We start from the raw sequence: 27,716 nt of genomic DNA on the forward strand, positions 1-27,716 counted from the left end.
GGAGGATGGGATTTTCTTACCTAAATACTGGAGGGTCTGGTAATTATCCATGATCGCTTCACATGTAAAGCAGCTTTAAAAAGTTTAACATAAACCGGAGCTTTTCCCAGTGCATGTCCCTCCTCAGCTTCAATAATAATGTGGAATAAACACTGGCTGAAGTCTCAGGGTAAGACCGCCCCTTAGCACTCTCTGTCTCTGGGTCCTGTAAGGATCCTGGTTTATTCTTATAAATAGTTTACTATTGAAACAGGGCGATGACACAAGAACCCTGCAGGCACGATAACAACACAGTGAGCTTTATGTGTTTTGTTACTTGGCACCTCCCTTTAATCCCGTATTATTTGACATATTTACATCATTTTTATATAACAATTTGCAAAGTTGTGGTTCCTTGCCGAGTAGGAATGGAGGTAATCGATAATATTAATTTACATGCATCATAACTTAAAACACATACATGGTTTGTGCATGTGCATACAATAGGGATTGACAAGTTTTATAAAGCCCCCGAAAAAAAATATTTTAACCAGACATCCCATACTTCAGAGTAGCTGAACATTCACATGCTCCTCAACATCCTATATGAAGTAGGAAGCAGTAAACAGTTAAAAACATATGGTGGTGGGTAAGAGGGCAGTATTTTGAGAGGCCATGGAAATAGTCATCCTTTAAACAAAATCTGTTATCTGAGAATTTTATTTTCCATGGTATGCTGTAACGGAGCTCCCCGTACTCCGACTGAGTACCCTCTATTGATGGACGCTTCCTAGCTTGCGCCAAGGACCACAAGCTCCGCACCGGATACCACAACCATCGCAGACTCCGCAACCGCCGTAGCTTGACTGGAGTCTCGCCGTCTTCCTTCCACCCTGGATCAGCTTCTGTCCTCCAGGACCGTGTGGGAAAGACCTCTTCCTTCCACCCTGTATGAACCTCCAGCATCCAGGACTGTGTGGGGAAGACCTCTACTCCAAGGAGAGCGCATCAGAAACAAGCTCTTAAAAGAGCTAAGTGATTCAAGCTCAGGGGAGTATGCAGAGCATAGCAATCCCAAGTGTGATTATAGCAGCTCCCTCCAATAACGAGACAAGGCTACGTTTTGAGGAATCAAGAAGAACTGAGGTTTAATGACACACACTCTGCTTTTATGCAATTCTCCCCTGCAAGGGAGACGCCCACAGACAATTATACATTACCCAATCACACAATGGTTACATCCTACACATCTCCTCCCCTTAGCCTGAGAGGTAACCCAATTATCCGTACAGTTAAAACATACTTTTTACCCAACTTTCATAACTCTAAAACTATACATCCAATATTAATAAAAGTCACATTTTTAATCAGCACATTCCAAATACAAACATACCCAAAAATCATTCAAATCCGTTCAGCCGTTCGGGAGATAGGTAAAAGTCACTTTTGACCGACCGCAAGCACATTTTCATGCCCAAAACAGTTCCATGGATTTGGGCTGTGCGGTCGGTCTATTTTACACCGAGAAAATGACTAAGTACCATTCGAATGAGTGTTCGAATCTTCAAACGGGTCTCCAGCCGCGGTGTCGAAGTAGCGTAGAAGGTACGGACCAGCGGTGTTCGTGCAATTGGGTAGCCGAAAACAGTTCCATAGATTTGGCTGCACACACCGCTGACCGCGTTCGAATAAGTTAAAATGGCCGCCGCCACGTGTTCGTTTGTCGAATGGCGGCCATTTCGACGACTTCGGCACTTCGACGACTTCGGCACTTCGACTGCATCCAAAGTGCCAGTTTAAAAGTTGCAACACTGCTCCAAAGTAATTAAATCGCCAGGAACAGCATTATAAAAATCCATTATGCCCAAATACAGTTCTTAAAGGGCAATATATCCCAGGGCCATAGTCGCAGGGCAGGAGGCTAGCAATCAGTCCTCTCCAATGCTCAGTGGCAAATGGCAATTTGTCACATATGCAATTAGCAGCAATTATTTAAAGAGACACTTTAACTTAACCCCTTAAGGACCAAACTTCTGGAATAAAAGGGAATCATGACATGTCACACATGTCATGTGTCCTTAAGGGGTTAATGAAGTGGTTTTTGGTGTATAGATCATGCCACTTTAGTCTCACTTCTTAGCCATTTAGGAGTTTAATCACTTTGTTTATGCAGCCCTAGGCACACCTCCCTGTATGTGACTTACACAGCCGTCTTAACACTTCCTGTAAAGAATCATCCAATGATTACACTTTCTTTATTGCAATTTCTGTTTAATTTAGAATGTCTCATCTTCTGCTCTGTTACCAGTTTGCTAGACCCTACAGGAGTCTCCCGTGCATGATTAAAGCGGCACTGTCATGCCGAACTTACCTTTCCCCCATTCGATTCCTCTTCTCTCACTCTCTAAAGATCTGTTCTTCATTTCTTCCTGTCTGCTCTAGTTTTCATTAAAACTTAAGAAAAAGTAGGGACTATTTCTCTTATGGAGGTTTCCTACGCCATGACCAGCGGAGGAGCAAAGTGTGCTTCGTTTCCAATGGTCAGATAAATTTTTCCACAATCCTTACCTTTCCTCCCTGTTCCCGCGATGCTTCCTGTCATTTAGACAGGACGCCGGCAAAACTGGCGAATTGCGTTCTAACAGTTTCTCCATTCGTGTTAGAACGCAATTCGTGACTTTGTTCGTATCAGAATTTCATTCTAATGAATGAAACTCCGATCCTATTCGTGCTGTGGCTGCATCTTGCAGCCGCTTAGTAGATAACGCCCTAATTCCCACGGTATCAGGGAGTTATCTACTAAAAGGCTGAAAGACCTAAATAGGTATTTCAGCCACATTTACTAATACTAAGTAAAGATTACTTAGTATTAGTAAATTCTGCCCTTACTCACTATACCGCGAGTAGGGGCATGTCTAGTAAGCAGTGAGCAGCCTGTGGCTGCCCCTAGTCACCCACCCCCCCACCCAAGCCCCTAGTCACCCCCCCCCCCCCCCCCACCCAAATAAAAAGTTACCCCCTACCTACCCCCTCACCCTAAAAAATAGTGAGGGGGAATAAAATAACTAACCTATAAAGAAAAATTAAACTTACCATTTGACGTCTTATTTTTTCTAAAATCTTCATTTTTCATCCCCAAAAAAGGCCAAATAAAAAACCATCATACCCGTCGAACTTAAAATAAAATAAAAGCCTGAGCGCAAAACAAAAACAAAAAACAGACGAAAAAGAAAAAAACAGAGCGCAAAAAAAAATCCTTCTTCACCCATGGAGGGCTCCGCGCAGACTGAGCTCTGCAGGGCGGGGGAAGGCTTATAAATCAGAGCCAAAGAACTTTCCAAAATTCCAAAGAATTTTCCAACGCTGTATAAAATGCCAAAGAGCACGGTGATTGGTTAGATTCCAAGCCCACCAATCAGAGTGCTCTTTGTCATTTTACACAGTGTGGAAAAATTCCAAAGAACTTTCCCACGCTGTGTAAAATTACACAGAGCACTGTGATTGGATGGATTTCAAGCCACCCAATCAGAGTGCTCTGTGTCATTTTACACAGCGTGGGAAAGTTCTTTGGAATTTTCCCACGCTGTGTAAAAGGACAAAGAGCACTCTGATGGGCTTAAACCAACCAATCAGAGTGTTCTTAGCCTAATTGCAGGGCGGGCAAGGCTTTACAAGCCTTCCCCGCCCTGCAGAGCTCAGTCTGCGTGGAGCCCTCCATGGGTGAAGAAGGATTATTTTTTTTTTGTTTTTGCACTCGTGTTTTTATTTTATTTTAAGTTCGACAGGTATGATGTTTTTTATTTGGCCTTTTTTGGGGCTGAAAAATTAAGATTAAGAAAAAAGAAGACGTCAAATGGTAAGTTTACAGTAGGTCCCACCCCCCACCCCCTCATTATCTTTATGGCCCCCACCCGCTGCCCAGGGTTGGGGGCCAGGGGGGAGGACAGTAGGTCCCCCCCCTCATTATCTTTATGGCGCTCAAGGGTGGGGGCCGGGGGGGGAGGGAGGCCTCATTATCTTTATGGCCCCCACCCACCGCTCAAGGTTGGGGGCCGGGGGGGAGGACAGGAGGTTCCCCCCCATTGTAATTTATGGCCCCCACCCACCGCGCAGACACTGCACACACCATAGATACACTACACAGACACTGCATCCACTACACACATTGCATCAACTGCACAAACACACATTCAGGGTAGACTATACTATATGATGGCACGGGGGGCATATTAGGGTGCATCAGTCAGGGCTTCAATAACCGGGCTCTAGGTGCCCGACAGGAAGAGAGCACACAGTGCTCCACCTCCTGCCAATCACTTCATGTAGCGTGACTGAGCGGACCATTGTGGCCATGGTTTTGGTGGTGCGGGCGCAGCATTTCATCCTTGGACCCAGGCAGCAGAATGTCTTGGGCCGGGCCTGCTTATCAGGGACGTTTTAGCCGCGAGGCAAACAAGGCATTTGCCTTGGGCGGCATTTTCCAGGGGGCGGCAAAAAAAAGCTGCCCCCAAATGCCCAGGGCAAATGTCTTGTTAGCCTTGCGGCTAACAGACATGCCGGCGGGCTGCTGGGCGGTCGGGCGGCGCTGGCGGGCGGCTGGCGAGTGAGCACTTCCTCTGAGCTGTCTGCTCAGCTCCCTCGCGCGCCGCAGAGTGAGGCTGGGAGCCGGAATATGACATCATATTCCGGCTCTGCCTCCCAGCCTCACTCTGCGGCGCGCGAGGGAGCTGAGCAGACAGCTCAGAAGAAGTGCTCCCTCGCCAGCCGCCCGCCAGCGCCGCCCGACCGCCCAGCAGCCACTGGATCACCAGGGAGAAAGAGAACCTCCCCCCAAGCATTCCCAAAGGGGGGGGGGGGGTAAAGTAAAAAAAAAAAAAAGTGTTAATGTGAGTGAGTGTGTGTGTGTGTGTCTGTTAGTGAGTGTGAGTGTCTGTTACTGAGTGTGTGTGTCTGTTAGTGTGAGTGTGTGTGTGTCTGTTAGTGAGTGTGAGTGTCTGTTAGTGAGTGTGTGTGTGTGTGTGTGTGTCTGTTAGTGTGTGTGTGTGTGTGTGTTTCTGTTAGTGTATGCGTATCTGTCAGTGAATGTGTGTGTGTGTATTTAGAAGGCGGGGCGGGGGGAAGGGGTGGCGTGGGGAGGTGAGGGGGGCGCCTGAGTTTTGTCCTGCTTAGTGCAGCACAAAACCAGGATACATCACTGCTGCTTATACCTATCATGTTAGTCTATTATTGCAAAGATACAGGTGTAAAGCCATTTTTTATTTAACTCCAAGGCTGAATGGTGTATGTATAACCAGAGAATGAATATTTAAATATTACATATATATACATTAATGGGTATAGAAGAAGGCATGGACTCACTTTTTAAGTGGTCCTTTAACCTGACATCCAGTGCACACGGCGGGGGCATTGTGAGATCTTTTAGCAGAGCTACCAGTGGCCCCCATCCCACATCCTGAGGAAGGGGGTAGAGCACTCCTTTGGATAAACTTATGGGAGAGCACCCAGGGGAAATGCAATGGCTCTGTGACCTATGACTATATAGCTGACTCTAGTCAGTGGATGATGGGAGTTGCAGTCCCACTATAGTATTATACACACTAGCTGCATGGTCCCACTCTCCCCTCTCACGTCACCCGATTACATCACAAGTTGTGCCGCTGCCCCCGCCTATCACTAGCCTGGCCTATCACTCTCAGCCAGCACAGCGCATGCGCTCTCACACACCGCCCACCTTGTGATGATGCCCAGCGATAAAGGCTCCAGGTGGAACGCAGAACTAAACCGAATGGACCATGTCTGGAACGCACACCGGAAGAGCTCACACATCAACATCCGGGTTTCTGGGTTTTAGTAAGGTGGGCCCCCTGTGTGCTGCAGGTGAGACTGGGGAGGGTCCTGGGTCAGTCTGTGCATTTTATCTCCATGGATATGGAGCTGATAAACAGCTTGCTGGCCGCCCAGTTACACCCATTGCTCCATACAGTGTCCCTGCTCTCTATAATCCAGTTTATAGAAAGGTTTTCATTCTAGATTGGGAATTCACATCATAGAATGAGTTTGGAATATGGATTGGGTCAAAATAGATTTATAACAACTTCAGCAAATTCCCATTATTGTATAAGTGTTAAAATGCACTTTTGTAATATGTAATTCTAGCTTCGTTGTCACTGTATATTTCACTTTTCTCACACGAAAATGCTATGAGCCAAGAAGTTATATTTTAATATGTTTCATATTTCTATTTTTATTTTCTCATCCTAATCTCTCTCTCTAATGTGTGTAGATGGCACTTTTTTCCAATATGGATAAACGAGTGTTTAGACTGACATGAGCTATTATACAAAGAAGATTCTACGATGGAGAATCACCAGTCTTTCGGATCACTGGGTAAGCAGATGTAAGCCCTGTATGAACGTAGTACATGTGTAACAAACACCAGTCACAGATATATGAATCATAAAGGATGATAATTACATGTAAATACTATGTATTTCTGTACCAATGACATGTTAATGTTTGGCAGAATCAAGCATCGTGTAAATAAATTAGTGATGCATTCATGTTAATCATAAACCAGGTGCAGATCAATCAGTTTAACCTATTAGTTAGTATTGAAAGGATCACAATAGTGTCATGTATACAAATATGTATTCTGGACACTAAAGTGTTAAACTATCTTTTGACCTCACACCCCCTTGGAGTGCATTAAAAAGGTGTTTAAATTTACCTTTTTTTTCTATGCCACGCTGGACTTTCCACGTCTGGCTCTGCCTCCGTGGCTGAGATCATCAATCTTGATATATACATTATAAATATTGCTGGATTTTATTTTTTATACAGTTTTTTAATTTGTGTCTTGTATATATTGTACTGTTCTTGTCTTACTATCACTTATTATGATATGCAATACAAAAAAAGTAATTTTACATTAGAAAGAAATGTTAATATCTTCAAATGAGACACTTTGTTTTTGTCACAAATAATGTATTTATATATTTCTTTCACACAGATTTGCCCAGGGCCAAACATTCACCTATAGAATTTGAAGCTCCTGCATCATCTCCAGTCTATTTGAAACAAGAGACCGTATTTCAATATAATAAGGAAGAAAAAATCTCAACAGGCTGTATGCCACAGACGGAAATCTGTGTGAGAAACGTGAAGAAATCACACGAAGAAACTCTCTCGGACACCGTTTGTCCACAAATAGAGTATAATATCAGTACATCTATTGATATTAAAGAAGAAGTTGATTCATACGAAGGGGATCTCACAGAATTCGCATCTCCCTCTATCAAAGAGGAATCGTCATGTGATGAAGAGCACTTCACAAACACTACCATTTATGCACCCACAGAACATACACAGACAGAATATAAATATACTTACATTAAGGAAGAGCCTGTCTCAGGAGTAGAAAGGAATTATGAAGACACTGATGTTTATTCACCAGCAGAATATACACCTAATCAGATTAAAAAGGAACCAGCCTCTTGTGAAGAAAAACATCTCACAGTCACTGACATTTCTACACTCACAGAACTTACACAGACAGAATATACATCTACTTCTATTAAACAAGAACCTGTCTCTTTAGGATATTCCATAAACACTAACATTTCTACACCCACAGAACATACACAAATGGAATACACATCAAGTCATATTAAAGAGGAATCGGGCTCAAGTGACGAAGAAAGTCTCTCAGACACTGACATTTCTACACCCACAGATAAGGAATATATAGATACAGAATATAGATCTACAACTATAAAGGATGAGTCGGCTTCATGGGAAGAAGAAAATACAGCAGACATAGGCAGTTATACACCCAATGAGCATACACAAGACGGATATTTATCTATTGAAATTAAGGAGGAACCACGCTCATGGGGAGAAGGCAATATTACAGACACTAACACTTATCCAACCCGTGATAGTACAGAGACAGGGGTATATAGTACTAACAATGAAACCATTTCAATTAAAAGTAAAACCTTGAAAGAAATTGATGCTACTAAAGCAATGCAACGCAGTGAGGATATTAAATGCATTAATAAAACAACTCATCATGAAATTACCCAGAGCACCGCAGGCCTGTATAAGTGCTCTGAGTGTCAGAAATGTTTTACAACTAACTTAGAATTAAGTGAACATCAGACAGTTCACACAGGAGAGAAACCATTTTCATGTTTTGAATGTGGGAAATGTTTTTATTTCAAGTCCAATCTTGTTGAACATCAGAGGATTCACACAAAAGAGAAAATATATTCATGTTCAAAATGTGGGAAATGTTTTGTCCGTTCCTCGTATTTTGTTAAACACCAGAAGAGTCACACAAGAGAGAAATTATATTCATGCACAGAATGTGAGATGGGTTTTACTCAATCCTCAGATCTTGTTAAACATCAAAAAATTCACACAGGAGGGAAACCATTTTCTTGCTCCGAATGTGGGAAATGTTTTACTGATAAATCAAATCTTTTTACACATCAGAGGATTCACACAGGGAAGAAACCATTCTCATGTCCTGTGTGTGGAAAATGTTTTACATATTCTTCATATCTCGCTAACCACCAGAAGATTCACACAGGTGAGAAACCATTTTCTTGCTCTGAATGTGGAAAATGTTTTACACGTTCCTCCTATCTTGTTACACACCAGCGGACTCACACTGGAGAGAAACCCTTCTCTTGCTCTGATTGTGGGAAATGTTTTACAGTTAAATCAAATCTTGTTACCCATCAAAGGCTCCACACAGGGGAGAGACCATTCTCATGTTCTGAATGTGGGAAAGCATATACTTGCAAGGCAAGCCTTATTGGACATCAGAGGATGCACATAGGAAGAAAAACGTCCTCATGTTCTTAACATGGAAAATATTTTACTTGTATGTTGAGTAAAGGAGTTTAAACATGCGTGGGATAGGCATAAGGCTATCCTAACTATAAGATAAGGCCAGGGACTAATGAAAGTATTTAGAAAATTGGGCAGACTAGATGGGCCGAATGGTTCTTATCTGCCGTCACATTCTATGTTTCTATGAATTTTGCTCAACGTATAACCTGCAGTCATGTTCTGAAGGTTTTAAACTGCTATCTGTCCTTGATATACTGAGCTGCATTAGGTGATTCACCCAAAGAATGTAGTGTAATGGCCCATCGCATGCAAATGAAAGCTGACTTAAAATCATCAGAAAATGTTCCCTTTTATCTGATAAAGCCAGCACTCACTCCTTTATGTTAACATATCTAATTATTGGTAATGTTCTTTTATGCAGTATTCATTTGTGAAATTATGCTAATTATATTTTTGAAAATAAAGACAATTCAGAAGAAGGCAACATAAACTATTTGAGTGAGTCAAAATCCTGGCTATGAAAGAGGGCCCCCAGAACCCTCCCCACGTCAACTGATAAAGCTTTGGGCCATGAGTTCCCTAATCTCATGTCCTCTCTACCTCATAATGAAGAAGATGCTCAAACCATGTGTTCATAATCCCCTCTTATATATTAACATAATTTATTATTTCATTTATTATATTTTAACAAAATATAGTTCCCATTGAAGTCCCGCACCTTGATTACATAAAGATATTCAGTGACCTTTACTCTGAAGAAAAATACCTGAAAATAACCTGTGTGCCCCCCATAGCCCCTGCTCCTCCACATATCCTATCACCCCTCTAGAGCTCCTGTCTCCTCTCAGCCCATGTGCCCCCATTTCCAGCTCTTCCCCCCGACTCTCCAGCTCCTGGCCCCCCTCTTCAGCTCCTATACCCTCCCCTCTACAGCTCCTGTGTCCCCCACTCAGCCCCTGTCCCCCCCCCTCTTAGGGCCTGCCCCTCTCACCACAGCCCCTGTGCCCCCCACAGCAGCCTGTGCCCAGATCTAAAGCACCCGTCCCTCACCTAGAGCCCCTGTCCACCCGACCATTGGCCCTGTCTTCCTCCACAGCTCCTATAACCCTTCTAGAGCTCCTGTCCCCTCTCTCAGCCCCTGTACTCCCCTCTCTCCAGCTCCTGTCCCCCACTCCAGCTCTTGTCCCCCTTCTCCAGCTCCTGTTCCCCCCATCTCCAGCTTTCTCCCTCCAACTCCTTCCCTCATCTCCAGCTCCTTCCTCTATCTCCTTTCCCACTCCATCTCCAGCGCATGCTCCTCTAGAGCCCCTTTCCACCCAACCACAGACCCGGTCCCCCTCCACATCTCCTATCACCCTTCTTGAGCTCCTATACCCTCTCTCAGCCCTTGTGCACCCATCTCTCCAGCTTTTGTCCCCCTCTCAGCCCCTGTGCCCCCTCTTTCAGCTCCTGTCCTTCCCTCTCAGGGCCTGCACCCCCAAACTCCAGCTCCTTTGTCCCCTCTTTTAGCCCTGTCCCCCCACCACAGCCCCTGTGCCCCCCATAGCCCCTGCCCCCTCCACTGCTTCTGTTCACCCTCTAGAGGCCCTGTCCCCTCTAGGGCCCCTGTGCCCTCTCCTCACCACAGCTCCTGTGCCCTCTCCTCACCACAGCCCCTGTGCCCTCTCCTCACCATTGCCCATGTGACCCCTCCTCATCACAGCCCATGTGCCCCCTCCTGACCACAACCCATGTGCTCCCTCCTCACCTGGGGGAAGGAAATAGAAGCACAATGGGGCTGGGCAAAGTAACAGATACACAATGGGGGTTGTAAGAGACACCCAAGAGGGTGTAAGACATAGTAAAGGGGGATAAAATACACTAAAGAGGGTAAGAAATTCAAATGGGGGCTACAAGCAACACAAGTAAAGATGCATTTTTTTTTTAAGAGGGGTGTCAAAATGCGTATTTGCCTGTGTAGCCAACAATCCTTGCACCGGCCCTGCCTACATTAATTCTCCACCAATCTCCAAACTCGCCTTTCACATATCTCAAACGCAGTGGCGTACACACAATCTATGGGGCCCCGGTGCGAAACTGATCCATGGCACCTCCCCCTCCTCACAGACACACACACAAATACATACATACATACATACACACACACACAAGACACAAATACATACAAACAGACAGGCACACATACATACATAAAGACAGACACATACATACAGACCGAGACACAGACAGGCACACACACATACAAAGACACATACATACAAACAGACAGGCACACATACATACAGACAGGCAGACACACACACACATATACAGGCATACACACACAGACACATACAAACAAACACACATACAAACAAACAAATACACACACACAAAATGTTTAAGTCACCCTCCTGTTTCCTACCTTTTAGGTGCAGGAGGGTGACTTCAGCTGGGGTCCAGTGGTGGCTCAGGTTGTGTAACGAAAATATAACTCGCAGGATTCAACTCGACAAAAGACAACACAGAGGAGAGATACGTCTACCGGACCTTAGAATGGCCGGACTCTACGTATATGAGAGGAGACAGAGTCAGGAACGATCCGAGGTCAAGGGCACAGAGAGCCGGCAAACAGAACAGATAAGGATAAAGAGATAATGTAGTCAGAAACAAAGCCAAGGTCAATACGAAGGAACACAACTGAACACAACAAGCGCTAAAGGGAACTGAAACAGAAACCACGATAGGGCAGGGAGTAAAGGGAGAGGTAAGTTTAAATACTTTCAACTTATTCTTGATTGGCCCCTGTCATACCCACGCCCCCAATATGTGAGAGTATGGGGAGTGTGAGGTGACAGGGGCCAATGGGAGACTGTTTTGATTTTCGGCTCCCACTTCCCCTTTAAGAGCGTGCTCGTGACGCGCGGCGCGCTCTCAAAGCTAGGCGGGACACGTGACCGCATTCCGCGGTCAGCGCCCGCCGTCATCGGCGTGCCGAGAACAGAGGACCTCGGCCGGCCCCCGGACAAGGTAAGTAACGCTACAGGTTGATGGGAGTCAGAGTTCCCACTCTGACTCCCTCCTCTGTTTCCTCCCGCGCGGGCTCTGTGTGATTACTGGGAGGAGTGACCAGGGCAGTCACTTCCTCCCAGCGTGTGATCCCATCACAGGGGGCCCGGTCGCGCTGTTAAAGTGCCCAGCGCTGACCGGGCCCCCTGACAATCCATACCCATCGTGTGGCCCTAACAGCATGGGTCACCCGATGGACCCATTGGACGGCAGCCCCGGCAGTTTGCTGCGCGGGCCGGGGCTACAAAAGATGGCAGCGGGTATTCGGTCACAGCACCTCCTACACGAAAACACAGCAAGCGCTTCCAACTACAACCTTGGCACACCAAGCTGACCCAATACCTCCAAAAATGTTCCAGAACTGCTGAACACTGCTGGAGAAAGTCTTACTTTACATCTGACTTCCTCCAATATAAATATATGCTGCGCTCCTACAGTTTGGCTCTTTCCTCTACCAAAAAACGTTTAACACTCTTCTTTGCCCTTTTGTTCCTCCTCCTCCTACCAACTTGACAGCCACAAACTTTGCAACTACCTTCACTGAGACGATTTCTGCAATCAGGGAAGAGAACTCTCATCCCTCCGCTGTTCTATGCTCATTCGCACCTGCTACAACACAAAAGGTTCCTGCTCTGCTCTCATTCTCACACCCCACCTCCTGTCCCGACGCGCGTTTCGACGAAAAGGCTCTTCCAGGGACTTTTCGACGAAACGCGTATCGGGACGTTTTGTGTATGGTGTTGGTCAAGAATTGTGGGATGACATTCTACTAATACTATTAGAGACAATACGACCCATACTATATTTTACTTTTATTTATTCCTTATACTTGTATTTATTTTCAGTTGTTTAATTTATTTATTTATTTATTTTTTTTAAATTCTTTATTTATTACAAGGTTAAACACCATAATCAACAGTTACATTATCATACAAAAAGTTATATGGACACCTTCAGGCAGTGGCATGTAAAGGAAGCATGTATAAGAGTACAATAAAAACATTTGGTTCCTTCAGGTATGACGAATGCATATCGGCCATGAAGGCCCACGTATAGTTACGGTGATCCACCCATTTTTAGTATAAATGTAAAACAAAGTAAAAAGTAACATTAACATGACTGGCTTTATCATGTGAATCGTGTCAATAGGTTGAGTAATTTTGCGGCTCCAGTGAGCCTATGCGCTATTCGTCTACATCTCCCATCTCCAGCCCTTAGCATGAGTTCGCCTCAATAGATGCAGTGTAGAACTCAAGAGAAACTCTAAGGGGTCATAGCTCTGTGCAATCAAAGCTAATGAGGTACTGGCAGACGGAAGATGAGAGAAAATCCAGTCATAGTAGAAAAAGAAAAAATAGTGAGCGAGAGAAAGAATAAATGGGAGAAAAGATAAAAGATAGGAGCAGAGAAAGATATAGAAACTAAGAAATAGATCTAGAAGGGGGGGGGAGAGTTTGAATAGGGGACGTGAGTACCCATCCACATATATGGCAATAAGCGGCATTATCATGCCGGTGCGTAATATTAGGCTGCATCGAGTCGTACGTCCTCCGCGTGAGCAGTTGCACAACCCAGACCTCCCAGCGGGATCCTCAAAGTCCCACTAAGGGAGGCGATATGGAGTGTATATAACAGACAGGAGGAAGTTCCAAAAGACAGGGGTATGGGGGGGGGGGGGAATGAACCCCTCCCTATGCCCTAGTCGCCCACTCCGCTGTCCACCCATGGAGCCCAGATCCTTTCAAACTTCGCAGTCGTGCCTCTGACCTTAGCCGTCAACTTATCCATAATAAAAGCATCTTTAATCTTTCGTACCACAACTTCCAAAGGGGGGGGTTTCGCTCTGTAGCCACACTTGTGCCAGGGCTCTCCTAGCAGCCAAATTCACTTTGTGTATCAACTTCTGTTCGGTCCTGGACCATTCCTCCATAGGCCTGGCCAGGAGGGACACCCAAGGATCTAGCTTAACCTCTCTATCAAAGATATCTTTTAGTAACCCTGCTACCTGTTTCCAGAATTTCTAAGCCTCCGGGCAGTCCCACCACATGTGTAAATAAGTTCCCATGTAGCCACAACCTCTCCAGCACAAATCCGTAGACATTCTGTGCATTCTACAAAGTTTCACCGGGGTTGTGTACCACCTAAACATGGTCTTGTAAGCCTGTTCCTGTATGGATACACATATGGACGAAGTCCCCGCGGCCTCCCAAATTTCTTGCCAGTATACCCCTTCAAGTTCCTCACCAAGGTCAGTTTCCCATTGGGACATGTAGGTGAGCACTCCCCATTCTAACGTGGACGTACTTAGATGCGAGTACATAGCGGTAATAAGACCCCTTGGGAAATGCTCTTTGAGGCACATGCTTTCAAAAAAAGTAAGCGGTGTCAACGCGATAGCTTTAACTGCCAGCGTCAGGGCGTAAGCTCGAAGCTGTAGGTACCAAAAGAAATCAGAAGGGCGTAGAGTAGCCCTGGTCTTCAAGTCCTCAAACTGAAGAAGTGAACCGCCTTCGTATAGATGGCATAGACGTTGTACACCGTTTTTTTCTATACCCTTAAAATCTCTAGCATCTAATCCTGGGCTAAAGGCAGTGTTTCTCAGGTACGGAGCTAGCGGGGATAGCTGCGGGGATAGACCATATTTAACTGCTATTTGAGTGAGCTGGGCTGCTAGATAATAAAAATACAAGTTCGGCAGACCTAAACTCTTGATTTTGCTCTGTATAAGATATTTCATGAAACGCGGTGTTTCTTATTCTGCCAAATAAACTTGCCGATAGCCTGCTGGAGCGTGCCCAGGTCAGATTTAGTCAGCCGAGTAGGGAGAGCCTGAAACAAAAACAAGATCCTAGGGAGAACATTCATTTTTACCGTGTGGATCCTGCCGATCCAAGAGATCGGCTTATCCTGCCATCTTTCCATATCCGCTATTAAAGTGCGAATAAGGGGCACATAATTTTGTTGGTGGAGTTGGGCCGGGTCCGCCGTCAGTCGAATCCCTAGGTATTTAATATGGTCTCTAGTGACACGTATTTTATAAGTCCCCCCTATGTGGGCTATATCCGAATCCAGCATACAGAGTGGGAGAGCGCTCGACTTGGATAGGTTCACCTTATACCCTGCTATCTCACTATAAGCCTCTAATACAGTCATCAACGCTCCCATTGATGCCTTTGGGTCCGTCAGGGTCAGTAGCACATCATCGGCATAGCCGGATACTCCGAATCGTTGACCTCTGATCTGGATCCCTCGAATCTCCTGGGTATTGCGTATCTGTTGTAAGAGGGGTTCCAATGATAGAGCGAACAGCAAAGGCGATAAAGGACAGCCCTGTCTTGTTCCATTACCCAAGCGGAAGGGGATGATTTTCGATCCCGCTATCCGGATCCTAGCCTGTACATCAGTGTACATTGCCCTAACTGCGGTCACATACGAAGCCGGAAGGCCAAAGTGTTGGAGAACTTCGAATAAGTAGGGCCATTTAACTCTATCAAAGGCCTTTTCCGCGTCAAGAGACAAGAGTAACGTCGGTATCCCTTTGTCTACCTGCCTCCAAATAAGATCTATGTTACGTCTAGTGTTTTCAAATAATTGTCTACTAGGTATAAATCCCACCTGGTCTGGGTGAATTAAACTTGTGAGGAAAGGGTTCAGTCGGGTAGCCAAGATCTTTGCCAATATTTTGGAATCATGGTTTATCAATGAGATCGGGCGGAAGTTTTCCGGGGCCGAATCTTCCCTGCCAGGTTTTGGTAAAAGCACCTCGTCATGAGGTCGTTGAACAAGGTTTCCAAATGGGGCGTAATTTCTTCGCGAAAGATTTTATAATAGCTACCTTCAAAGCCATCTGGACCAGGAGCTTTATGACCTTTCAGTGAGGAAATTGCTGTATCAATCTCATCGGCAGTGATTCGCGTTCCCAGGGCAGCAGAATCCTCCCCTCTTAACGTCGGCAGAGACAAATGTGACAGAAAAGTCCTGGTATCATCAATTTCACGTTGTCGTGCCACATCGTCGCCTCTAGAGTGATTGTATAAATCAGAGAAGTAATCCGTGAAAACCTTAGCAATGTCGGTGGGATCTGTACGATACTTACCCGTTGCGTCTTTAATTCTTACTATATGTGAATGGCCCCATCTCGGGCGTAAAGATCTGGCCAATAGTGAATCCATTTTGTTGGATTTTTCATAATATGTCCTCTTGGACCACACAATGGCTCTGGCGGTATCATCAAGGAGGGCCTCGCGAACCGATGTCTGTATCTCCCGTACACCTGCCAACGTAGCGGGCGATGGGGCAGCCTTGTGTTTCTCCTCGGCTTTACCCAATGCCTCCAGGAGGAATGACAACAGTTGAGATTTACGTTTCTTTTTCAGGGAGGCTTCGCGGATCAGTATGCCACGTATAACAGCTTTATGGGCTGCCCACACCGTTGCTGGGCGGAGATCAGATTCCGTTTCCCTAGCGAAATATTCAATCAATTCCTTCCGAACAATCTCCACCACTGTCGGGTCTTGCAGTAACGAAGTATTTAGCTTCCAAGACCACGGAGTCGCCACGCATAAATTAGCCAAGGTCAGCGAGACCTCAGCGTGGTCTGACCACGTGATAGAGCCTATCGCAGACCCTGAAACCCTTGATGCTGAATGCGAGTTCACCAAGAACATATCGATTCTGGAGTAAGTATCATGGGGGGCAGAGTAAAAGGTGTAATCGTTGTCAGCTGGATGATGTGCCCTCCAGATGTCTAAGAGGCCTGTGCGGAGTATGAAGGAACGGAGCAATTTGTCCTGTCCCCCTCTCCTGTGCGATCTCGATAACCCGACACTCTGGCTTCGGTCCACTGCTGGACATGGTGTAGCGTTAAGGTCTCCTCCCACTATGATCATGCCATGAGGCAAATCATGTACCATTTGAGCCATAGTGTTCCAAAAATCAGCGGAGGGGTCGTTGGGAGCATATATGTTGAGAAACTCCCCGACACTAGGATAAAGCGTCCAGATGGGTCCATTATCACTTTCCCCACTCTGAATGGGCAGCTGTGGTGTATAAGCACAGCTACTCCATTCCGCTTGTTCAACGCCCTAGCCTCGTGTACGGTACGAAAAACATGGGGCAAATTTCGCCGGCGCCGGTATATGCGTCTCCTGGAGGAACACTATATCTGGGCGTGAGCGCTTAAGGTCTCTGAACATGAGGCGACGTTTACTTGGTGCGTTAAGGCCCTTGACATTCAGGGATAGTAACTTTAACGACATAGCACCTGATAGAGGAACTTGCGTATCTTACGTCCCCGATCCGCCCGGGACCAACGTGTATGTTGTAATGTAATAAGTAAGAACAGAGAATAGTGGCCTAATCCCTGTCGATTAGAGCAATATAATGCGGCATAATGAGATACTCTTACGTCCCCCTTTAAAGGGTAAGGGATAGGGAAAGGGGGATGCGGGAAAAGGGAAGGAAAAAGGATAGAGAAAAGAAAAGAAACAAAGAGAAAAAGGTAGAACAGTTGTGAGAACTTTTGCCTGGGCTTACCTATAGCCAGGACAATGTGGGGTGTATGTCGTAGCATCCCCAGAGCACAGAAAATACTCCAGAGCAGCATGGACATAGACCAACAGTGGTAAGCACCTCAAGGTGCCCTACCCAAACTTAATGTAGACAAACATTTACATCTGAGAAGCCAGAGTGACCCCGCCCACCCCCCCCTGCCCCAGCCGGGCGACACCTGGGGTTCGCTACCGTAGCCCCAGGCAGCGCAGCGAAGTAGCCATCGCCAACCCCGTGCCCGTGGTGTTCTTGTAGGCTCCTACCCGGTGAAAGTAAACCCCACCCCCTCGCATGCGATCACAATTAAACATATACCCTCGGGCTTTAGGGGGGGGGGAGGGTACGGCCCCCAGCCCCTAAACATTAGTGCTTGCACAGTGGACGTACAAGGAAATACAGTAAATATTAGAGAGGTTGTCACTCCCCTGGTTGGAAAACAGGCATACAGGGGCCCTAAGCATATAATCTACAGCAATTCGCATATGTGGGTGTGTAACAAACCCACAACCCCCCATGCCCTCGAAAAGAAACCGGCCCTATACAAATATTATAACAGTCTGTACCCACATACCCAGTTGGTGAACAGGTGAACAGGGGAACTCAAACATTAACATCCCCCACCCTAACAAGACAGCCAGGATAAAACGCCCAAATCGCTCCCCCTGTCCAACGTGTTGTAAAATCACCCTAACCAAAATGAAAGAGCCTGAGCAATACCTCCCTCACTCCTGACCTGAGCGCTAGACTGTTACCCCAATGCGGTGTAAAGACAAGGCCTAACAAAAATCGCATTACATTTAAGACCCCAAAACACATTACCGGGATCGCCGCCCTCCGCCCGCCGCCCGGATCAAAAACGAGAGAGGGAGTAAAGTACATCTGCCTCGAGCCGCAGTGGGTCCGTATGGAGGAGAAAAGTAGGCCACCCCCGTCCTGCGTGAGGCACCCGTCGCCAGACCCGAGAGGAGTCGTGAAGCGTCTGCATGGGGGATAGGCCAAAGAACAAATGTGGAGAGGCAGAAAACGAGGATAGCGAGCAGCCCTAGCCCGCCCGAGGGAGTCCCACCAAAAAGCTCCCAGACTGGGGCCAGGGCAGCAAAAAACAGGGGGGGGAGGGGGGAACCGGCACTGCCCTCCCAAACAACAATGATAGCCCGCCCGGAGGACCTCACCGCCCGGATCCACGATTACCCGACCTCCGATCGCCACAAGAAAGCCGGCCTCATCATTTGTCCGCCGCAAGCCACTCACGAGGAAGAGCAGTCAGCGCCTCCGTCGGTGCTTTAGGTACCGCAAGGCCCTCAGGAACCTGGATCCCCAGATCGCGCAGAAAAGATGTTGGGTCGCCATCTGGGAGCAGAATTTTGGTGCGTCCATCCTTAAATGCCAGCAGGCGAAAGGGGTGACCCCAGGCATATTTTATCGAGTGACTTTGTAGGAGCTCGGTTATTGGGCGCCACTCACGCCGCCGTTGCAGAGTCGTTGGGGTCAGATCCTGGTATAGGGCTATGTCCACCCCTTTGTAGGTGATCGGCGGTCCCTGCCGAATCTCATCACGGCTTCCTTCGTTTGAAAAGAGAGGAACTTTACGATGACATCTCTGGGCCGTCTGTCATCCGCCCTCTTAGCTCGGAGGGCCCGATGTGCCCGCTCAATGTGCCATAAATGGTCCGGTATGTCGGGGAGAAGCGGACGGAAAATGCCCAGGACCACCTCAGCAAGAGAGCCTTCCCCTTCCTGCTCCGGCAGCCCGCGGAGGCGAACATTGTTGCGCCGTGATCTATTCCCGAGATCCTCAATTGCCGCCGTAGCCGTGAGGAGCTGGGAAGTCAGGAGGTTGATCTGCGCAGCAGCTTCATTATGGGCCAAGACCGTGGATTCAACTCGTTGTTCCAACGCCGCCGTCCTGACACCTAAGGCCTGGATTTCCGCCTTTACCTCAGCAGTGTTGCGGACCATTTCTGTGGCCAGGTAAGATTTAACTTCGGCTAGTTTAGCCAGTATTTGGCCAGTGTCGGAGTCTGAGCCCCCCAATGCCCCGCCAGTTCCCGGGCTTGAGGGCGAGCGTGGTGTTCCCTGGCCGTCCCGTCCGCCATCTTGTGTGCTTAGTCGCATGGCGCGAGAGGCCGCAAATAACTCGGACACTGTTGTAGCCGGTTCAATCACCTTTTTAGCTTGCTTCCTCGGGGCCCTCTTATCCATCTTCAGTCCTCCGCGGGTAAATTATATTTTTGTGGTTTGTCTCTGCTAGTGTATGCCGTTGGCACCGTGGTTGCAGCGGAGCTCTACCCGGACACGTCCAGCTCGCTCGGCTGCTAGCCACGACCTCCCGTTTAATTTATTTTTAACTCCACCCACAGGGTGTTTGTTTCTCACAATTATAGGTTTTTTTTTACTTTCGTTAGGACATTTCTGTCTTTCTTCAGTGAGAAGAGGGGGAGCAGCGTTTTTTAAGGGGTGCCCTTGAAGGCACAGCAGTGTAGAGACGGTCTGTACTTACTATTACTTCTACTCTGTAGGATCGCTCTCCGCTCTACCATACTACCGGCAATTTTGTTTCATCTTGCTTTCCCCCTCCGGTTAATTTATTATTGAACAATCGTTACTTTTGCTATTTTATTTCCTTACATTTTCTTTACAAATTGCAACTTTCAGTGCAATCACTATACATATCCCACTGAGTTACGGTGGACAGTCTCTAATTCTTGCTTTTTTCCTTATTTTTGCTTTATATTACTTTATTTAGATTATTTGTTTATTACAAGTTTATACTTTTCTTTTTTATTGTTTTTGTAGGAATTTTTCCTATTACAGATACCTATTTGATATCCTCTATCTGAGATCGAGTTTTTTTTTATATTTATTTAATTATATTAAAAGTTATGTTTTTTTAGGGTTACTCTCTATCCATGAGGGTTTATCTCCTGCATGGTTAGTTCATGTGTTCCTTTTGCAAATAGTTTATTTATCTTGGGGGTTACGCCCCCTTACCATTAGAGTAACTTGACACCCTCTCCCTACAAGGTTTCTTTTGTTTGATACTGCATGCATTTCGAGAATGTTGGAATTGAGAAGTCAGACTTTATTTTTCCATAAGCCTTGTGCAAAGAGGTTCCTGTAGTAAGCTCCCCATCCCCATGTACTTGCGTCTGTTATTATCACTTCCCAGTGTGGTATTTCTAAAGGAAATCCATTGTTCAGAGTGGACTCCTTTATCCAACATTTTAACTGTACTTTGAGGTCTTGGGGACTTACAATCCACTGATTCCAATTTGTGGATAATTTGTTGATCTTTCTGAGGAAGTTTATCTGTGTAGGTCTAACCTTTAAATGTACCCATCTGACCAAACCTATTGTAGATGTGAGTGATCCTTATTGTCGTGCTCGAATTCCTGTTTTTAGAAGAAGCTCTGGGATGGTTTTCTTTATACGAGTAATGTGGTTTCAAAATAGGGAAATTGTTGATGTCAGTATTTATTCTTGATCCTAGGAAAACTGTATTTCTGAATGGAGTTAGATTGCTTTTGTCTTTTTAACCATCCATCTGAAATTCTACAAAGTACCGATAACCTCCTCGGTCTGTTGAAGACCTGTGTGATAGTCTTATGCCACTAGTAGAATGTCGTCCAGGTAGTGGAAGATTTGAATCCCTCTCTTCCTCAGAACTGCAATAATGGTAATGCAATTTTTGAGCCTAAATTGCATGCCCTGCACCTGAGAGTGTTTTCCCAAAATCTTTGATGGGATTGGTGGATAGTAATTGTAACGGCACCCCCAGGCATAAAAGGGGTTAACAGCCGTTTAGGAGATATTCCCTTCCAGATATACAGCCAACTACTGTAGATAACAGTCCACCCGAACAGGAAACCATGTGAATGCCGTAAATAGCCGAACCGGAACCATACGAATGCTGTAAACAGCCGAATAGGAAAAAAACATACGAAAGGTTTACACTCCTAGCAGTCGAACTGGAACAGCATACAATAAATCCCCACAAGAACGAGACAAAGCTCCGTGTTGAGGGTCAAACAGTGAACAGACAGAGCTGTGGGCTTATTGTTCTTATATGCACATTCTTACACATTAGTATCACCCACAGGGTTTTGTAAACCAACCAATAAACACGTACAATACACTCAGACACTCCCACACAAAATCCTCCCCTCTGCCTGTGATACAATTACCTTACACAATGGGTTAATGTAATTATCACAGGCAGAGAAATACAGTTTTTCCACATTATTCATAACAATAAAAGTATACATCACATTCATATAAAACTTACATTTTCAGCATACTCCAAATACAAACATATGTCAAAATCATCCAAATTGGTCCAGTGGTTCAAAAGATAGATCGAAGTCCTTTGTGACCAAATGAAGCATGACTTTTCTGCCCAAAACCAGTTCCACAGAGTCTTCTATCCTGGAGATAATTGGGAAGTAATCCAATTATCTCCAAGGACAGAGGCAAAACTCCATTGAACACATGGTAGCAAAAGACAATAAAATACATAAAAATATATAACTGTGCAGCTATTGCATAAAACAGGTACATTCATATCCCCAGATAGCTTAGATCTGAGCGTACATTATTACTGAATGGCGCTCAGATCACATACATACAGTTCAATTGCCATGAAGCCAAAGTCTTTCACATAGTCTTTCGTTATACGAATGGGCTCCATGGCATAGCTATCTGGGGTATCACTGTTCAAATAGGGCAAGTACCGAATGACCCGGCTTTCGTGTCTTTGCAGGGGAAAATCAAGCGTTTCAACATGGGGCCATAGTCTAAAGGCAGCAGGCGGGCAACCATGCTCCTCCAATGCACAGTGGCGAGATTGGTCTCGTCACAGTAATTTTATAGTAAGCATCTTTTCGATTGACCGAGGTTAACCAGTCCACTTGGTGGATGCTGGCGGTTAACTTTTCTTCCTGTAGCAAATACTCGAAAATCGGGCCCATCCGTGCATTCCACCTTTAGATGCGGACGTCCGGGTGGTAATCTTTTACTGAATCACTGTATGTCAGTTCAAGACGACCACAATTTAATTTGAGACAGCTGAACATATTTATGGACAGAAGTTACAGCAAAAGGTAACGTAACAAGATTACATCAGCTAAACACGATATTGCTTATTCTGCAACCAACAACTTGTATTTCTGGTAGCAAGGTCTCAAAGTTTATCTCATTGATGGTCATCAACAGGTTCATTTTTTAAGCCGACGTTTAACTAGACTATTTAAAGAATAGTCTGCGCATTTACAGTAGTCACGTATTTCATTTTTTAACCCTTTCAGTGGATCACCTGTTTTATGGAAGAAATTTACTCCATCCTGAATGACATATTTGTGAGGAAGATATTGGTTATTTTCAGATCCAGGATAAGTCTCCACTTTCTCTGATGTTTGGGAGACAGAAATTTATTCAAGTGAAATCCTCTGTATCTCTCTTGTTTAATTAACTTCTATAATCACACCTTGTGCCATCAGTGTTCTATGCACTTCATCATTGCCTTCTGTTTTATTCCGGAAGACACGTTTGATAGATGAAATTGATTAATTCTTCGGACTTCTTTGAACTCGATTCTGTAACCGTCCCTAATGATACTCAAGACCCAAGTGTCTTTGATTATATCTGCCCAGACTGGAAAAAAAAACCTGTTTTAGATGGCCTCCCACTATTACAGTCGGGGTGATCTGACCTTCATAAAGTTTTATAAGTTTGGCAGGATCCTCTTCCTCTGGATCCTATGTTGGAGGAGGAAGGTTGAAATCTCAATTGTAAGGATTTTTACAACGGTCTTTTTAATCACTGAGTGAGTAAAATCTTTCTCCCTTCAGCTGCCTTTAGGGCACTTAAAGAGTAATAGATACGTGGAATGCCCATTCAGTGGAAGTGGTAGAGGCTGCTGTTATATAGAAAGGTTATTGGATACATTGAACAGCCTTCTAGTGGAAGTGGTAAAGGCTAATCGTGTTATAGAAAGGGAGGGGGCGTGGCCTGGACGCAGAGCTGAGCGGGCGCGGGACAAAGCTGCTCCCGCTCCAAACGACGAATTTGGCGAATAAAATGCCACAAATCTGCATTAAAACCCGACAAATGGGCCACCAACGGAGAGCTGCTGACGAGGGCTACACGTTGGTGCCACATACCAGGCACCGACTGCAGAACACCCGGCAAAGCATCCCGAGGCCTACAAGCATGGCCAGCGCGGAGGAGGCGGCCGCTCCTCCGCCGCCAGCGACGGCTTCCAGACAGAGACTAGGCCCGCGTTCCCCCCCCTATGGACCGGTGGGGGTTATCCCGGTCCCAGCTAACCATTACCCGATGCCAAACGATGACGGGGTAACCCGAAAACGACGAACACTCTGTGCAGTAGCAGACAAGATGGCGGACTCCACACAGACCCTCGCCACATGGGACCTAACGGAGCCGCTGGAGGTCCGCCTTGATCGGCTATTCACAGCCTTCTGGAAGAGGCTTGAGAGCAAACCGAGAACCATGAAACTGCCGCCTGACACAATGTACCCTCCCCGCTACGCACCAAGCTCGCTCTGCCAGACGGCTCTTGAGACACACCATGATAAGCGGCGGAGGGGACAGGTGAAGCACAAAACATACTCAAAACCACCTCAACTGGGTGACGGAATTGCCACCAGGCCCAAAGGTGTGCCCCAACGCCCAAAGCGCAACCTACGACAGGGACGCGGTACTGAAGGCCGCCCACAAGGCCTTCCCAGGCTGAAGACCACATGGAGTCAGACTCCTAGACACCAACCACACCGTCAGAGGCTCACCCGCCGCAGGCGGCGGCAGAACATCCGAGCCCCACATGACGCCCGCAGAAGGGACGACCCAGCCTCATTGAGCAACCGTGTCAGTGGAACACAGGTGAGGGCCTTCATGGAGGCCTGGGGCTGGCAGTCGGCTGCCACTAGTCCACACCAAGTCATACCCCTATGGATTTTACAAGCTGCCGGGGCCATTTTTCCCAATCCCCAGATGTGCGTGGCTGCACCACCAAGCAGCGGTATAGGCTGAACAAACCTACAAACCCCCCTAGCAGACAGTCTCACTACCACCACACTTGGCTAAGGACTGTTGGGACATTACCTGCTCAGCTACACGACCTCTCTTTGCTGGACTTATGTTTGTAACCTCACCCCCAAGTTACCTGTTAGTTTTATAATTATTAACTAGTTATGCATTGCTGGTTCACCCTAGACCGTATAACGAATTAACCTGGCTTACCACACTGCCTTCTCGAATACTGTTATGCTATTCTCTTACTCAAATCTCTCGTAAAATATTCTCAATTGTTTTTCCTACTGTTGAATACACAGACAGTTATCTAGCTTGTTAGAATCTAGAATGTTCAGCCAGACACCTTAAACTTCTAATACGTGTCTATGATGTTACATAGCCTACCAACTGTCTTTTTTTTTTTTTTTTTTTTTAACAGCTCACCTAGGTAGGCTCTGGATTTGGCTATTATGGGTTTATGCTACCCCACAAGATTCATAGAGCAAAATGTTTCTTTACCCTACGAGTGGCACACCATATGCCCTGTCTACTGTGGTACCAACTACCTAAATGCTTAGCAATTTTAGGCCTGTGTTTATAAGGTTATTGTTTGTTTAAGTCCTCTTATCCGAACCTGAATACATTCATTACATGTTAGGGAACTTAAGTCTAGGTATGATATGTCTTCATATGCACATGTATGTTTAGAATCAACCTGCTCGCAGCTCACTCTGTTTGTTTTTGTTGTAGGCTAGAGACAGCTGAAACTGTTCGTGTATAAATGCATAATATAGAACCTGCCTAACATGAACTTCACACAGCACTGTTAACTTAACATGCTACATGCCAGACTAGATAATCCTGGGATATTCCTGTCATTAAGTCTGGTGTAAATTCTTGGCTCGTTTAAACCTATACCTCACTATAACAATCGCTCGCCTGTTACTGCTAAGAATCTACGTTATTAAGCCATGTATACCATACTGATTGCCCATCATCTTGACCTTTTAACTTTATTTTGTACTCTCTTAGTTAAGCTTGTTTATATAAAATAAAACGAGGCCGTTAATCCTAGGAGATATTGCAATTGCCATGATGTGTACAACCTGTATAACCCCTGCATGTCTCCCTCTCTTTATTCTGTACCACCATAACCACATGCCTCAATAAAATAAATATTGACAAAAAAAAAAAAAGGGTAGTAGATACTTAGAACCGCCTTTTAGTGGAAGTGGTAGAGGCTAACAGTGAATGTATGTGCTGCATGAGTATAGTATGTATGTAATATATGTGATATATATTGTATGTGATATACAAGGGATACCAAAATAGGGAGCTATCTAAACAGCTGAAAGATTAAATTTAAGAAAAGTAATTTTAAAAATGTTTGATCTTTCTGGCAGCTGTTTGTACCCCTACTATCCCATAGGTACCCCTATGTGAGGTTGCCATATTAAGGATACCAAATTATTAAGCTATCTACTAAACATAACAGTATACCAGTTATGACAATCCCACTTAAGGGTAGCACGTTGGGGAGCTATCTACTAAACAGTTGAAAGAGCAAAACAAGAAAAGCCCCCCTTTTTAAAATTTGCTCTCTCAGTTGCCTAGTAGATAAAGCCGTAATTTGGTACCCTTAATTATGGCAATTACATGTAAGAATATTAGGGAGCTATCTACGAAACAGCTTAAAGAGCAAAATTAAGAAAAACTAGCTTGAAAGATAAGTCCCTAAGTTTCTATCATTATGAAAATGAATAGATCTGAAAATTTTAATTTCGATGTGTTTTAAATTCTTTCATTTTGAATTCTGCCAAATTCGGAATTTGGAAGCTTCGGAATTCTAAAATTTCAGCAAAATTCCAATGTCAAATAATATAGTATGAGATGTTGATTTTTTTTTACCATACTCTACTCAGGTGACATTCTCATTTAGTTGACATCTCAAGATTTGCATAGATAATATGTAACAGACGAAGAGGTATGACTATGGTTGCATAAATATAAATCCTAAATGGCAGAGAATTGAGCAGTTAGACTTCAGCATCATGAGCTATACATCATAACCACTTAATTTAAGGAACACTATAGGGTCAGGAACACAAACATGTATTCCTGACACTATAGTGCCAAATCCACCATTTAGGTGGTTTGCCCCCCACTTAGTCCCCTTAAAAGCAATTAAAACTCACCTTATTTCCAGCGCCCTGTGGATCTGCTGGTACTGGTCCCGCCCCCTTGGTGACATCATCAGAATTGCCGATTTTTCCCATGGGGAAAGCATTGGATTGGCTAAAATTGGCAAGAGGCGGAGCCAAACGCAGTTTGACCAATCAGCCAATTTGAATGCATCTCTAATATTGTAAAGCGCTACGGAATCTGTTGGCGCTATATAAATGGCAATAATAATAATAATACTATAAGGGCAAATTCAGCGTCCCCATGCAGTGTGGAGATGCTAAACAGCAGTGCTGCCTACTGTGCAGCACTGCCCCAGGAAGCACCTCCCCATACCATCTGAGGAGTGGTCACTTGGAGGTGTTCCTAGGGGCAATGTAAACACTGCCTTTTCTCTAAAAAATGTCAGTGTTGGCATTAAAATGCCTGAAGGCAATGATTATACTCAACTACATTAAGCTATAGTTGTTCTGGTGACTATAGTGTTCCTCTAAGCCAGTGGTAGTCAACCTTTTTCTACCTACCGCCCACTAATGCATCTTTCTTGATGGAAACATTTCCTTACCGCCCACCAGTTTTCGTGCAAGTGCAGAATATTTTTTAGAAAGGAGGGTGTTTTAAAAAAAAAAAAAAAAAAAATGTACGTACATTTATCTTTTTATTTCTACTTAATGCATGTTTATAATGGTTTTAACTTTATAAAGTTTAATGAGAAAACAATAAAGTAAATTGAAATTACCTTTAACTAGTGATTAATGAGATCCTTGAGGCTGATGCTGCGAGACTAAATATTTGATATCTGGTTTGATTTACGTAAGGAACAAACGAAGGTCTCTTTCTTTGATATTCAGACGATTTCTCTGTTTGCTCATAATATGATTTCTCATCTCCCCCAACCCGCCTCCCCCCTCCCCCTTTTTTTATTTTTTAACCTTCCTTATAGCAATGCCCAGTAGGAAGGCTGAGCTAGGTAGCCCACTTACTATTATTAGCCAACAACAATTCTCTCATTTTCCTTTTTTCCCCTTTTTACAAGTACTCTGCTCCTTCTTTCTTCTATTCTAAAAGTA

The 27,716-nt window shown here is 45.2% G+C and overlaps 1 protein-coding gene across 1 annotated transcript; it reads left to right on the forward strand.

The window, feature by feature from the left end:
- Positions 1–5,821: 5,821 nt before the first annotated feature.
- On the forward strand, positions 5,822–8,864 carry LOC134574553 (zinc finger protein 436-like). Its single transcript, XM_063433675.1, has 3 exons — positions 5,822–5,862; positions 6,270–6,366; positions 6,989–8,864. Exons 2-3 carry the CDS (start codon positions 6,336–6,338, stop codon positions 8,848–8,850), a joined length of 1,893 nt encoding a protein of 630 aa, XP_063289745.1. The 5' UTR covers positions 5,822–5,862; positions 6,270–6,335; the 3' UTR covers positions 8,851–8,864.
- The last annotated feature ends 18,852 nt before the right edge of the window (positions 8,865–27,716 follow it).

This window comes from Pelobates fuscus, chromosome 10 (genome assembly GCF_036172605.1).
Source record: "Pelobates fuscus isolate aPelFus1 chromosome 10, aPelFus1.pri, whole genome shotgun sequence".
In the NCBI taxonomy this organism is placed as follows: domain Eukaryota; kingdom Metazoa; phylum Chordata; class Amphibia; order Anura; family Pelobatidae; genus Pelobates; species Pelobates fuscus.